General features: G+C 36.2%; 1 protein-coding gene across 1 annotated transcript in view; it reads right to left on the bottom strand.

The window, feature by feature from the left end:
• abcc4 (ATP binding cassette subfamily C member 4 (PEL blood group)) overlaps nucleotides 1-14,467 on the bottom strand; it is a 56,023-nt gene that overhangs the window by 39,114 nt on the left and 2,442 nt on the right. The window contains exons 2-6 of the mRNA XM_016266812.1: nucleotides 13,801-13,911; nucleotides 7,263-7,383; nucleotides 4,065-4,289; nucleotides 3,646-3,735; nucleotides 1,572-1,735 (exon numbers count right to left, since the gene is read on the bottom strand). Of these exons, the coding sequence (XP_016122298.1) occupies nucleotides 1,572-1,735; nucleotides 3,646-3,735; nucleotides 4,065-4,289; nucleotides 7,263-7,383; nucleotides 13,801-13,911 (711 nt within the window). The remainder of the gene's footprint in view (nucleotides 1-1,571; nucleotides 1,736-3,645; nucleotides 3,736-4,064; nucleotides 4,290-7,262; nucleotides 7,384-13,800; nucleotides 13,912-14,467) is intronic.

Here is a 14,467-nt window from a genome sequence, read left to right as displayed (position 1 = left end):
AATAGAAGCCGCGTTTTTTCATCTGAAACGTGCTGCGATTTATATTGCAACGCCACTCATGTAATGCAGAAACACTCAAGCAAGCAAAACGCCTCGTATGCCTAAGATTGAAAATAATTGATGTTTATAGTGAATGCCCCTATGAATGGTTTTACTTTTACGATTTCGTTTTAATCCAAATGATGCGTGTGCTAAGTGAACATCAAAGATCACACAACAGAATTGAGCACGCTCTCTCTCTCTCGCCCTCTCTCTCTTTCTCCCTACCGTTAAGTAACTTGTGCATTGTTTTACTTACTTGTTTTTGACATATCCGACCGAACTACAAACTTTCCAGTGATGTCTGTGAGAAAGATATATTCGCTCAATCCACTCAGCGTGCTTTGTTTATCAGCTCGCGCACATCAGCTATACAGGCGTTAATACTGAATGTTTAACATTATATTCATTGCATAGACTCTAAAAAATGCTGGGTTGTTTGAACCCAATGTTGGGTAAAATATGGACTAACACAACTGTTGGGTTAAATTTTGGTTACATTTTTAAATTAGCTTTTTAACTGAACAGTTGGGTTAGTCCATATTTGACCCAACATTGGGTTGAAAAAACCCAGCATTTTTTTTAGAGTGTACATATACTTCGTAGTAGACATCCTTAACTCCTCTCTGCTGTCTGTTGTTGGGTGTTTCTTTGTCTGAATATGGCACTTATCACATGCTGCGTGGTATCGGCGTTTGGTTTCGGGGCATTTTAACAGGTACGAGTACGAGTACAGGAGACCAGTATCGGTGCATCCCTACTACCCATACTATGTAGAAGGCTTTGAAAATAAACAAATCTAAAAGAAAGAGGATTGTTAAAAAAAGATTAGCATTGCTAAATGCTAAAAATCTTTGGTTGCTCTGACAGATCTGTTAACACTCAGTACACTAACTTAATTAGATGAACTAAAGTTGTCGGTTGCTAGTTGAGTTAACTTAAAGGGTTAGTTCACCCAAAAATGAAAATTACCCCATGATTTACTTACCCTCAAACCATCCTATATGTACATGACTTTCTTCTTTCAGATGAATACAATCAGAGTTATATTAAAAAACATCCTTGCTCTTCCAAGCTTTATAATGGGAGTGGATGGTAGCCCAAAATTTTAAGTCCAAAAAATTTAACCAATCCATTATAAAAGAAGTCCACATGGCTCCGGGGGGTTAGGTCAACTTTTTTTTTTTTGCAATGTTATACATGAATAGTTTGATGATGATTGGAGATGAATAACAGCTCATTATAGACAGAATAACTACTAGAACAAAAGAATGCACCATCTTCAGCATGCAAAGTTCTTCATGCTCTTGAACTGTTTTTTTGAGCTATTAATTATTTCTAGATTACGTAAATCTACGCACATGCAATTTATTTAAGAATAAAGCCTACTTGAAGCCTGAAGCCTACTTGACACTATTCACCATGACATGAAGAGCATCTTGTGATTGTGATTAAACCTTTCAGCTTCTTATAATTTATTTTCCCTGATTCAATTAAAAAATTTCCCTGTCAGAGTAATCCTGAGATTGTACCTGTACTTTGAAAACAGTTTCCCAAACATGGTCTGAAGGGGCATAAGAAAGATTAAAACGGCCATGCCCGCAAGGCATGATGCTCCGATCTCTTGCCAAAGCAGACCAATCACAGCTGCGGCTTGCAGAGGCCCCACCCACAAGTAGTGCAGAAAAATAGTCACCTGGGAAAAGACATGAGAACAAAACAACAGATAATTATATCATACTACTTCACCAACCAAAAATGGGGTTTGGATGTGGCACTATAGTACCACCACGTTTTTTGGACACGTACAAACACAACTATTCAAAAGTTTGGAGTTGATCAGATTTATTAATTGTTTTTGAATATCTTTTGTGCTTACCAAAGCTGCAATTATTTGATCAAAAATACAGTAATATTGTGAAATATTATTACAATTTAAAATAACCATTTTCTATTAGAATATTTTTAAAATGTAATTGATTCCTGTTATGACAAAGTTGAATTTTCAGCATCATTACTCCAGTCTTCAGCATCACATGACCCTTCAGAAATCATTCTAATATGCTGATATGCTGCTCAAAAAACATTTCTAATTATTATCAATGTTGAAAACAGTTGTGCTGCTTAATACATTGATAAAAATGATAAGTAATATTTGTGGAAACGATGATACTTTTTTTCAGGATTCTTTGAAAAATAAAGGATAGGTAAGTTAAAGTGAAAAATAAATCTTTTGTAACATCATAAATGTATTTACTGTCACTTTTTGCATTCTTACTGAATAAAAGCATTACTTTCTTTCAAAAAACAAAACAAATCTTACTGACCCCAAACTTTTCAACAGTAATGCATGTTTCTTGGATTACCATGTAAATATCATAGTACATGATATGGTACCATGGAGTACCATATATGCTATAGACTACATAAGTACAAAACTATTAACCACCAACAATTGTGTGGTTTTTATATAGTACATCAGGTTTGAAGTTTAGATTATATAAAATGCACATTTTTGAAATAAAACCAACATCTGGATTCCATCATCAGCGATCATTTAATAAGCTCTTACATAGCAGCACAAAACCATAACGTAGCATGTTATAGTTCATGAGACAATTTAGTGTAGTACTTGGGACATGGTGTACTGCTTTTGCAATTTCACATTACAAACAGCCCAAGAGATTATTTTTAGAATCTACAAAAAAGGAGCTTAAACTTCAAAGTTCTAATTTCAGGTAACTTGGACAGAACAAAAACTTCCCGAACTTCCTGGAATTCTTCACAGAACCCCTTTGATGTCTGCTGGTAAATGCAAGAGAAACACCTCCAAATACTGATGTAGAACAAACGTAGCATGTTATAGTTCATGAGACAATTTAGTGTAGTACTTGGGACATGGTGTACTGCTTTTGCAATTTCACATTACAAACAGCCCAAGAGATTATTTTTAGAATCTACAAAAAAGGAGCTTAAACTTCAAAGTTCTAATTTCAGGTAACTTGGACAGAACAAAAACCGAACTTCCTGGAATTCTTCACAGAACCCCTTTGATGTCTGCTGGTAAATGCAAGCGAAACACCTCCAAATACTGATGTAGAACAATGACATTCCTACTACAAATACACAGAATAACTACTCAGACAGTATGAACATGGTTTGAAATTATGTCATGTGTTTACCGAGCTGCGTTAAAATAATACATAACACACAGCTATCTATCACATAATGATAATAACTCAACTGCTAGAGACTCCACTGGCCTGATTAATGAGTGAGTTAGAAACCACAACACATAAAAACAGTTTAAAATGTTTAACTAATCATTTCAATTTCCCAATAACCCAAAGTCAGATCGTAAACACACATAAGGTTAAGATGACCTATTTGAGACCTCTCATGCTACTCTGAACGCTGGCCGATCTGTTACCAAGTAACACAAGCCCTTTACGGTAAATCACTCGTGCTGCCTTTGGCTGTTTTAACTGGAAAATTAACTACACAAAACAATTCCCTGACTAAACAAGCAACACGTTTAATTCCAATTAAAAAAAAACCTGTGAGTGACCTTAAGAGGAAGACAAAGAAGTTCTGGAAATTTCCTACCTCATCGAACTTGTTGACGTCATTCGACAAAAGGTTAACAATCTGCCCGGTGGTTGTCTGGCCCATGGCTGTGGCACTAAGGCACAACGCCTAAAAGAAGAAACAATTCAGAAGGTTTGTGGGAAATACCGTGATAAGGAATTGCCCTTAGCCAAGCCTAAAAATAAATAAATCATTCCTATTGCTCATATCTACAGACACTTTATTAAAAGAAAGAGAGAGAGAGAGAGAGAGCGAGAGATGTGGCACACTTGGGGAAAAAAGACAGAACCTCAGATTCCCATGTAAACATCATGTTATACAAATATGGTACTTATTAATAATCCTGGTGCTACCATCTGGTACTATCACTGTAACTTGGCACCTCCTCAGAATTTTTTTTCTGGAAAATCAGGTTTGTGTTTTTAAGAAAATCTAACCTTTCTGTAGATCATGTGACACATTGCAATGCGGATTTTCATTCCAGCTCTTAGGACGTGGTAAAAGTAGAGGTGGTGGAGTAAAGCCAGACCCAGAGCGGAGAGAGAGATGCCTGCTGCATATCCATAAGCTTCATACAACGCTGCCATGTTATCAGGCTCAGATCTCTCAAAATACTGAATGAGTTTTCCCAAAAACACTGGTTGAATCACTTTAATCGCCTCCTATAATGGGGAAGAAGAAACATCCGATAATAACAATGTGAAATAAATGACATTTTGTACTTGTAAGAACAATATGAGGCTGAACGGATTAGATGTTCACATTCCTAAAAACATCCACACCCTTATCTTTATTATACGAGGAAATTGTGGTAGCCTTTTTTTACAGTCTTGTTCTACATGTAGGCAAATAGAACCCCAAATTCTGTTTTATTTGTTTTCCAAAATCCGTGTTTAAATTTTTCTGGAATCTGTTTTATTGGTTTAATAAAATTCTGATAATCAAAGTGGATATCAAATCAGCTGAATTCATAAACCTTTAAAAATGTAGCCATTTATTAACATTTTAATAAATTATGTTGACGGCAGCCATTGACTTCCTTAGTATGGAAAAAAATACTATGGAATGGCTACCGTCCACTGTTTGGTTACCAACATTCTTCAAAATATATTTTTTTGTGTTCAACAGAAGAAAGAAACTCGCTCAGTAAAAAAATTGCCGTTCACATCGCCTCTTTTGCGCGCTCAGGTTCGTTATTTCAAATGTAGACGTGCAGCAAGCACACACACTGCACACTTCTGCGCCGCATTACGGCTCTGACGAGGTTTTGTTTGGTCGTCTATGCCATAGGTGCAGATTTGTGTTTCTGCCAGTCGGTGCCCACTGCATATTGCACTTGCAATATCTGAGAGAGGGAGGGCATCCAGTTTTGTTGACACGCCGGTGGCACTCTCTCACTCATATAGTTAGTGAGGGAAATCCACCTGCGATCCGAGCGGAGAGGTTAGGCTACTCATGGACTGAATATGCCCTCTGCAGTAATAACGTGATCAGTGCCTATGGTCCACACTGATAGCTTTTCCGGGGCAGTTTTTTAGTTCTCATTTCCATAAACATATATATATATATAGCAGTAGAGCTAATACAGTGGCTGGAAATCTGTTTATCCTTCGGTTCCTCGTGGTTGCTCAGAGCGCTTTGGAAAGAAGTTGGAAATGGCGCGGCCGCAATTTCCACGCATTTTTAGACTGGGAGCAGGGAAATCTATATAGAGTGCCTTATTGTAATAATTAAAATATCGATGTTTGGCACCAGATACCTATTCTCATACCGCATGGAGAAGGACAACGATATATCACCATATCGATATATTGCCCCAACCCTACTAAATATATGCACCATATAACATATTAATTATAAAATGTACTGTTCTTCAAAGTTTAATTTATGTTTGAATAAATCCATCAAATTTTTATGACAGCCACCATTATGTTTATATTAAAAAAAAAAACGAATTGAAGTAGAAATGTTATGTAATTGTAACTTTATTATTTTAAAAACTTTATTAAGTGTAATTTTAACAAATCAGTCAATTTTAACCTTCAATATTATAGTAATGTAGTACCAACTGACTCTCATGTATATTTTACAGCATTAGTTGAGAGATTTATTTTCCTTGAGAAAATTTGCCATATACTGTACCTGATATTTATCCAAAATAATCGATATTGAATCAAATCGATTTGGTAATCGAATCAAAATCTTGTGAATGAGAATCGAATCGAATGAAATGTGTGTCAAAACCCAGCCCTATTTTCCACAAATAAATAAATATTTTTATAATTAAAATGGAAGTAAACTGTAACCAACAGAGCACTCAGTATTCTGGGAAGTTTGTGTGCATTGGGAATCATATTTTTTCAAATAAAGCCAAGGTAACACTCATAACACACATCATACATACAGCACACAGTGAAAATTAAATGAATATGACAGTGGGCAAGTGCAGCATCATTTGAAATCACAAATTTGTGTTTAAAGCATTCAATTTGCACAGACCGAAAGTAGGGGTGTAACGATTCACTCGTTTTCTCGATGCATCGATTACAAACTCTGATGATGCAATGCATCGATCTTGAAACATGGATTTTTGAATCGTCGATTTCGGACAGTAATCGATTTAAAACGCTAAGAACCGAATGAATCTCATTTTCTATAGCGATTCAATGCTTTCAAAATATATACACATTAAATTACTACAAGCAGGAATTAATGGAGAGGGCTGCCACTAACGACTATTTTTATTTCGATTAATCTATCGACTAAATTATCGATTCATCTAAACGATTAATTTCCCACCAAAAAAATCAACAATTTTACTTAAGAATATTTTATTAACTCCAGGCCCACTAGTGCTATGTACTTTCTATTATAACTAGACACTAATCCTGAACTTAACCATAAACCTAGCCTTAACCCATATTCATTTCAAGTAGTTACTTTATATTTCTTGGTACTTTCTTGTGAAAGTACACTGTAAGTGTCTGTACTGTACAATAAATTGCAACAAAAAGTTTGCATTCGAGTGAGGTGAACAGTGCACAGACATCCACTAGTGTATAACACATTTTCATGTGCATTGCCTTATTATAGAAAAAGTTTGACAAAAATGTTAAATTTGGCACCCTCATGTAATTCTGCAAAACAAAGAAGGAGATATTTTGCAGAATGTCCTGGCAGCACTTTTCCATCAGACAATCTAATGAAAGACAGCATCCAGTAGTTGCCTAGAAGGCAAGAAATATGCATTTTTTCTATATTTGTGTGAACTATTATTTTTCACACAAACTACCAATTGGTTACTAGACCCCTGGGACAGCAGGTTTATGACCACCATCTCTCTTGAATCTTGTTGGATGTGTTTCAACTAAATCCTAATCAAATTGTCTATAAGCACTCTTAAAACTGAGTGTCGTGTGATGCTTTTGTCTAAACAACACTTCAGGTGATGCATGTTAAGACAGTGAATCATCAACAGAACTTATAAAATGTGCTTTGTCATTCAGCCATCAATGGTTTCAGTTTAAAGTTTAATGTGAATACACACCAGATTTATAGTTAACTAGAGGGGAGCTTCACTGCCTTCACTTTGTGTACCACATAAAACATCAGGCACATCCTGGATCAAAACGTACCTCTATAAGAGTGAACACTCCCAGTACTGCATATGATCTCCAGTAGCACCTGATAATGGCTTTGGTGAGTTTGGGTGTCCTGAGTTCTTTGGTTGCTTTTTCCACTTCTTGGTCCCAGTAGCTATGAGTGTGGGAAAAAGAAAAAGATGAGTAAGGCTTAATCGATTATGCTGACAAAGAGAGAAATAGGATGTCGTAAAACAATTATAATCCTCTTTTATTACCCACATTGTGTCATCTTAGGGCTGGGCGATATAGCAAAAAAATGTATCAACGATATAATGTTTCATATCGTTCGGTATCTATAATTATTGACATTTTTATAATCTTTTTTAAAACCGAGCAATGAAAAAAAAAGTTTAAATTTAACCACTGTATTTTTAAATTAACCCAATTTATTGAGACAAACAACAAATATTATATTTTTGTTTTAACAGTCAAACACACAATAAAAATTAAACTATTAAAATTAAATTAAAATATCTAATTTCTAATGTTTTATATGCAGATTAAATAGGTCTTCAGGAAACTTTTGGCTTGTCTCCTGAGGCCACAGGAGGGTGCAATGAGCAAAATAACGCAGCACATTTAAATTGTCAACGCAAGGAAATAAGTGTCTATAAAAAATAGGTCTAATTAATGTAACTCATAAATCAAATATAATTTCATAAATTGCATAAACAATTATGAACAAAACAGCATCATGTATTTATGCATTGCTTAAAACAAAGAGCCGAATCGCCCATCACGAAGATTGCATTTAAAAACATAAGAGACGCAGTGAAAAGGAATAAACCTCCACAAATTCGCAACGTGTGTTTTCTAAAAGTTTAAACTGTTTTAACTTTGCATGGCTACATTTCTTGTGTGAGACGCGAGTGCAGCAGTCGTACTTGTCCGTCTAAAAAATGCGCTGAATTTGCGGTCTGTGTGAATGGCTTGGTTTTGGTTTTAACTCATTCAAGACCTTCTCTGCATTGAGCTTCTATATTTCTCAAATATTTTGAAAGCATAACACAGCAGTGGCGCGTCTCATGGGCTAGACTAACAAAACATTAAAATGCAACAACGTCACTTACATCAATATCCCCGCATCTCGTGCACCACTGATGACGCTCCCTGACGCACTCCTAACATTCAAATGCAAATGTTTATTTTAAATAAAATATTTAAATAATAAATTTTTTTATTCACAATCTCCTCATCACAGGCAGGCACAGCACTCAATTCAGCATGTGTTCGTGCTTGTGTGTGCTGTCTGCGTCACTCATAGCATCGAACATTTTTTATATCGTTATCGAAGAAGGTGTACCGTCGATAAATATCGATACCGTTTTATCGCCCAGGTCTATTCATCTCACATAAAACATAATGGTATGATGACTTCAACGTACAGAAAAATTCAACACTTAGTCTACAAAAGATATCTCTATGAAGACATTTTGTGTTGGCTTTTTTGATTCATAAATCTTGATTATTTATTACACAGCTTAAAAGGATAAAAAATGCGTACCAAATAACGCTTAGTCCTCGACCACAAGGGCCACCCGGTGGAACAGGTCACAAGAGTATATCTTGTAAACAACATGATATATAAATGTACAGCATACAAGGCACATAAGAAACAAATCCTGAGCAGAAACTAAAGCATTTAGCCAAATCAGGAAAATTTTCAAAACAGCTGCTAAGCCTCTTCAGTTGATGTTTTCCAGCAGTAACGTCCGGCAGTAAATTCTACATCTGCAAATAACAGTTTACTTCAAGGCAGAACATTTGTGTTTACGCCTCGGCCCCACTGCGCTCCATGCAACTGATCACAATAAAAGCTTCACTAATTAGTGTCATATCCCAGAGCTCTGTGCTAAACGAACCAGCACTGATCCATTTCAAAGTGCATGATTAGAGGCTGGAGAAACGCTCTGTGTGGAGGTCCTTTTTAATGAATGACAGGATTGTGTCATTCATTTCCATGCTTTAACGGCTGGGGATAAAAACTTTGCAGGAGACTGCTGATTATCAGTGGTTTTCGCCGCTGTACAAAGGGTCAGCGAATGATTTATCTGCTTATCTGTTCCTATGTAATAAAACCTCAAGGTGAAGGAAAAAAACTTATCTGCATGATAGGCTAATCATAGAAAGCAATAGGCTTTATTAGGGGTGCTCCGATTTTTGAGGCCGATCACCGATCACAGACAGCAGTATCTGCCGATACCGATCTTTTTAAAGCCTTCTATTTATCATTTATAACTATTTATAGTGATACTCCAATCAGGAATTTTAGACATTTATTCAGGGCCTGAATTTCATTTTTGAAAATGGGGGGAATTCCCCTCTTAGGTGACTCTTGTGAGAGGAGAAGCAGCTTTCACACAGGAGACCGCTCCTGATTTCAAATCCAAACATTGTCACTGGAATTGCTTTTTCAGCATTGCAATTCTTTACTTTTACACAGTACAGTAATACAATCTTTCACAGACATGTTTAAACAATAAATATAAGCAACACATTATTCAATGCATTTTAATTTTGCATTTACTTCTAGATTTATATATTAAATTCCCCGGGCGCCGCAGCAAAAAAATGGCTGCCCACTGCTCCGGGTGTGTGTTCACGGTGTGTGTGTGTTCACTGCTGTGTGTGTGCACTTTGGATGGGATAAATGCAGAGCACTAATTCCGAGTATGGGTAACCATACTTGGCGACATGTCACGTCACTAAATTGCTCAAGCAAGTGGCAAAACATTTAAACTACTTTTCTTACGTTATCACAAACTTACCATTGACAGAAATAGTAAGCTCTACTGCCTTTCCATTTGCATTTAAATCTGAATTACCATCTAAAGTGCCATCTATTATTGCCTTGTTTATCTAAAAGTGCTTTCCCTTTAAACCTAGCCAAAAAGCCATGTGTTGACAGTGAAACACAGTAGACTTTAATTATATGCATTTATGGTGTAATTACTACATTTTCGTGTCAATCCATGTTCATATTTACTGCAAACAATGCGCTGTCACTTTAATTCAGCGCTTGCAGCACAGCAAAAATAGACTCTGTGCAGAAACAATCTCTGCACTGCTAGAGTGCAGACGCACTGCTCCTGAACGCAGTGCAGCTGTGTAAAGTGAATGCTTTAATCCATTAACATGAGAGCGGAAACAATACACACCACGTATGCAATGCAAATGGAATAATGTGAACTTGGCATTATGTGTGTGCGCTGCGAGTGTGCATGAGTGCACGGTCTCCAGGAGAGCGCGCAAGCGCTGAATGATTAAATGCTGGCAAGAATGAAAAATGTGATGGTGTGGTGATTTGAAGCCATTTGCGTATTTTGAGAGAGAAAGAGAGAGCGCTCATACTGTTTGTGAAATTACGTCTCAAACAAGGTTTTCAAATTACTTTACAAGTTATTTAATGTAGAAATATGAAGGTGAGTACCTCACCTTCAGCATTATAATAATTTCACCCGTGCCGGACAGAGACTGAGACGGTGCCGCTGCATGTCGTGCCAAAACTCTCACGGCAGCGTCATCAGCTTGAGATCGGTTTTTGGAGATCGGCCTTTTTAGAGACCGCCGATCAATCATCCCAACGTGATTATCGGCCGATAGTGATCGGTAGCCGATCAATCGGAGCACCCCTAGTCTTTATGTTACAGTGCGTTTTATTTGCAGAAATCAAGACTAAAAGAGCAAATAACAACCATGAAATCTTGGATTGCACAGTAACAAATACTCATGAATACTTAAATGACCCATATTACACAACCCATTATACTTCTGAAACATTACGCATTTCTGAGTGAAATAGGATGTTTAAATAGAAAAAAAAAGTTGATAAGATAAAACTTGACACTTGCTAAGTATCTGGGAATTTACTGGATTTTAAAAAAGGACCATTCAATGGTTTTGATTGCCAGGGAATACATGAACTGATAAAAATGTATACTTTGAATGCAGTGCAGGTTGCTTTAAAAAAAAGTGCCTGCCAAATGCATAAATGTAATGTTAATAGATGAAGCAGAGGAAATTACCCTTTTGAGGAGGCTTTTCTTTCTTTAATGTTTTATTACATAATAATTAGTGGGATAGATAAATAATAATTGATTAACAATAAATAAATAAATCAAAATAATTGTGAAAACTATTGGCAAGCTTTTAGAAAGGTGGCATCACTTAAAAAGTAGCCTAAACAATGTCTAAATGTTATTTGATGTTTCTCCAAACAGCAAAACGCTTTATCCATTATCCAAAAGGCTGCATTGCCTAGAAGCCAAAAAGGAAAGATGTTTCAGACCAACTGTATTTAAATTAAGGTTTACAGAGACAATGTGAAAACTGAAAACTGCTTGCAATAAGACAAGGAGGACTGTATTAAAGTTCATTTAAGGTTAAAGTTAATTTGATTTTATGTTGACTTCAAGTTTCAGCTATAGACAAATAAGATGCACAGTCAACTCAAAGGCATTAAATCAGTTTTAGATAAGTGATGTTGGTAGAGCATTTTTCACCTTTTAGCAGTAATATATAAATTAAATTAATACAATTTATAAAATAAAAAATAAAAATTATTTTACAAAATAGTATAATATTTAGTCAAATGCTGCTGTACATTTCTTAGTTTTTTGTCTTTGAATTTCTTTGTTTTTGTGCCATACTTAAAAATATACTCATTTCTTTTTCATATACACACACACACATATATTAGGGGTGCAACGGTTCTCTGTAAAAAATCGAACCGTACGGTTCTCCACACATGGTTCGGCATACACTAGATCTTTTCCTCGCTTTCCTTCACTTTTAAATAGCTTAAAAGCACCTTGCGCATTTTACTTTCACTTTCGAATTAGCGGCAATTCGACGTCAATTACTTGAATGCAACAACAAAATAACAAATAAGTTACATAAAATTTAAATAGGTAGCCTATACAAAACTGGAAATAAATAAACATGTATAATATATAACCAAATAAAAATGAAACGTAGAAAGTTTATTAGCAAGACGAATAAGAAAGGCACGGCATACACCTTGATGTCAAATAAAATAAATAAATTACACAGTTTAAATAAAGTACAAATCAGCAAACACTGTGGAACCAATTAAACGAATGTTTAAAAAAAAACTTCCAAAATCACCTTAGATAAACGGCAAAAGTCAACAGGCTTTTCAAAATCCAAAATACTGCCAAACAGGCGCTTTTGCATTTCGTTTAGAAACTAAATAATCCGTGATCGTGTTGTCTGTCTCACCCCACTCTTCTTTTCAGTCAGCTTGACTCACTCTCCTCACTGGATAAATGAAATCTGGGGTGCGTTTCCCAAAAGCATCGTTAGCTAGCTATGGTGGTTCGTTCCATTGAACTCTATTGGTAACGACGGAACTTGCGACCATAGTTGCTTTTGGGAAACGCACCCCAAATCTGTGATGCGACTGTCGTTCGGCACGCTACATTGAGCAGCCACGTTCAGTTTTTAATTGTAGTGTCTGTTCTTTTACTGAACTATATGATTTTTATTACTATAGAAAAATCTAAACGACAGTGGGGGTCGGTGCCGTGGTAGACAAGTGACGTAACCGGTGTTACAGTGTTACAGTGTTATCACCGTCAGCACCGTCTATCGCGGCAAGTCTAATATATATATATATATATATATATACACACACACACACACACACACACAGTGTATTACTTTTAATTAGCTGCTTGTAAGTACTTTTTTAAAAGAGTAGTAACTTCAGTAGAGCTTGTTTACATAATAAGTAGTCTGTCGCTTTAGTTTCAGGGTAACTTCCTGTGCGCTACAAAATGAAAGTAAGCAGGAAAGCCAGACGGCTCGTTAACCTCCCGCTCTGCTGTCTGTACCCTCTGCCAAAACTTCTGCTCCTGTAATAGCAACAGTAGAACCTTCCAAATGATCTTCCCTTCTGTTCTGGCTCCACAGATTATCAATGCAACCCAACCCTAAATATTAAAATTTTATGGTCTAACTTGTCCCACACCTTTTGTGCTACAAACATGATGTTGCTGGAAAAGAGATGTTTTATAGCTTATGTAAGTGATCTGACTTTGATTTTCACCTGGTTGATTATCCAAGCAAACATACAGCATATTTTGCCTACAGCTACAGTCCTTCTGGGGAAATCTGTTGCAAGGCAGAGTTGTGGTAGCTCATGAGACACCCCTTGTGGATTTTGAACATACAGTTTCCTGGGTTACCGGGCCTGATCTTAATCCACACCACCAGGATCAACGCCAGGATCCCACGTGCCCAACCACAGCTCCTTCTAGGAATACTAAAATAGCCTAAACTCCTTCCTTCATTTCAATTTGCATACATGGTTAATGTATGAATGATTACAGAGATATTCACAAGAACTTAACATTGCATAATGCACGAACTGGTATGGGCCATCTCCTTCCCAACAGCTAACGGGAACCGCACTATCCTGCGTTCTCATATTTCACAATAAATACTCGGAGGGTTTGTTTGAGAACAGCCTGTTGATTAGTCGGTTTATTCCCAGTGGCTCACTCACCTCTGCAGTTCCTCTCCGAGTCTCTTGGACCCATCCTCCGGAAGCACTTTATACATGTCATCTTCTTCAAGTCTTCTCTTTGATCCGATACGGAAAAGAGGGTTCAGCCAGCTGATGTCAAGTGAGAAGAGAAAAGAGGATTTGGTCAATAGAACGCTTTAAATGTGCAAGCCAAATGATGCTGAATTATTGATGAGTAACGGCAGCTGCCTAACGTGTACAAACAATGTTTTATGACAGTTAAAGTAATTAAACTAAACAAGCAATCATATATACATGCAGGTAGGCAATCTCTTTAAAATGACTAACAGATGCTCTCTTCTATCAACACTGCACAGAGTGTTCCTGAGAGTCAAGAGTTGCAAAACAGAACCTAAAAACCTCTCTGACATTAAAGCCAAATGGCTGGATTTGCATATGGGCCCATATCATGAACTAATACAATTATATGGAATTACAACATAAAATTATATATATATATATAAAAAAAAGATTGTTGTGATAAACATGCTTTTTTATTTCTGAATTAAAACCAGTTTTGATTATTTTCTGATTAATGTCAAAATTGCCTACTGTAGGTGGTGTAACTGTTCAGAGATTGTAATAAAAAAAAAAAAACAGAAATTCCTGAAAAATGTCTTTGGTTTTTCATAGGACAAAAAAAAAA

This window comes from Sinocyclocheilus grahami, unplaced genomic scaffold (assembly GCF_001515645.1).
Source record: "Sinocyclocheilus grahami isolate Dianchi unplaced genomic scaffold, SAMN03320097.WGS_v1.1 scaffold34.1, whole genome shotgun sequence".
NCBI classification, from domain to species: Eukaryota; Metazoa; Chordata; class Actinopteri; order Cypriniformes; family Cyprinidae; genus Sinocyclocheilus; species Sinocyclocheilus grahami.
This window is presented reverse-complemented; position numbering and strand designations above follow the sequence as displayed.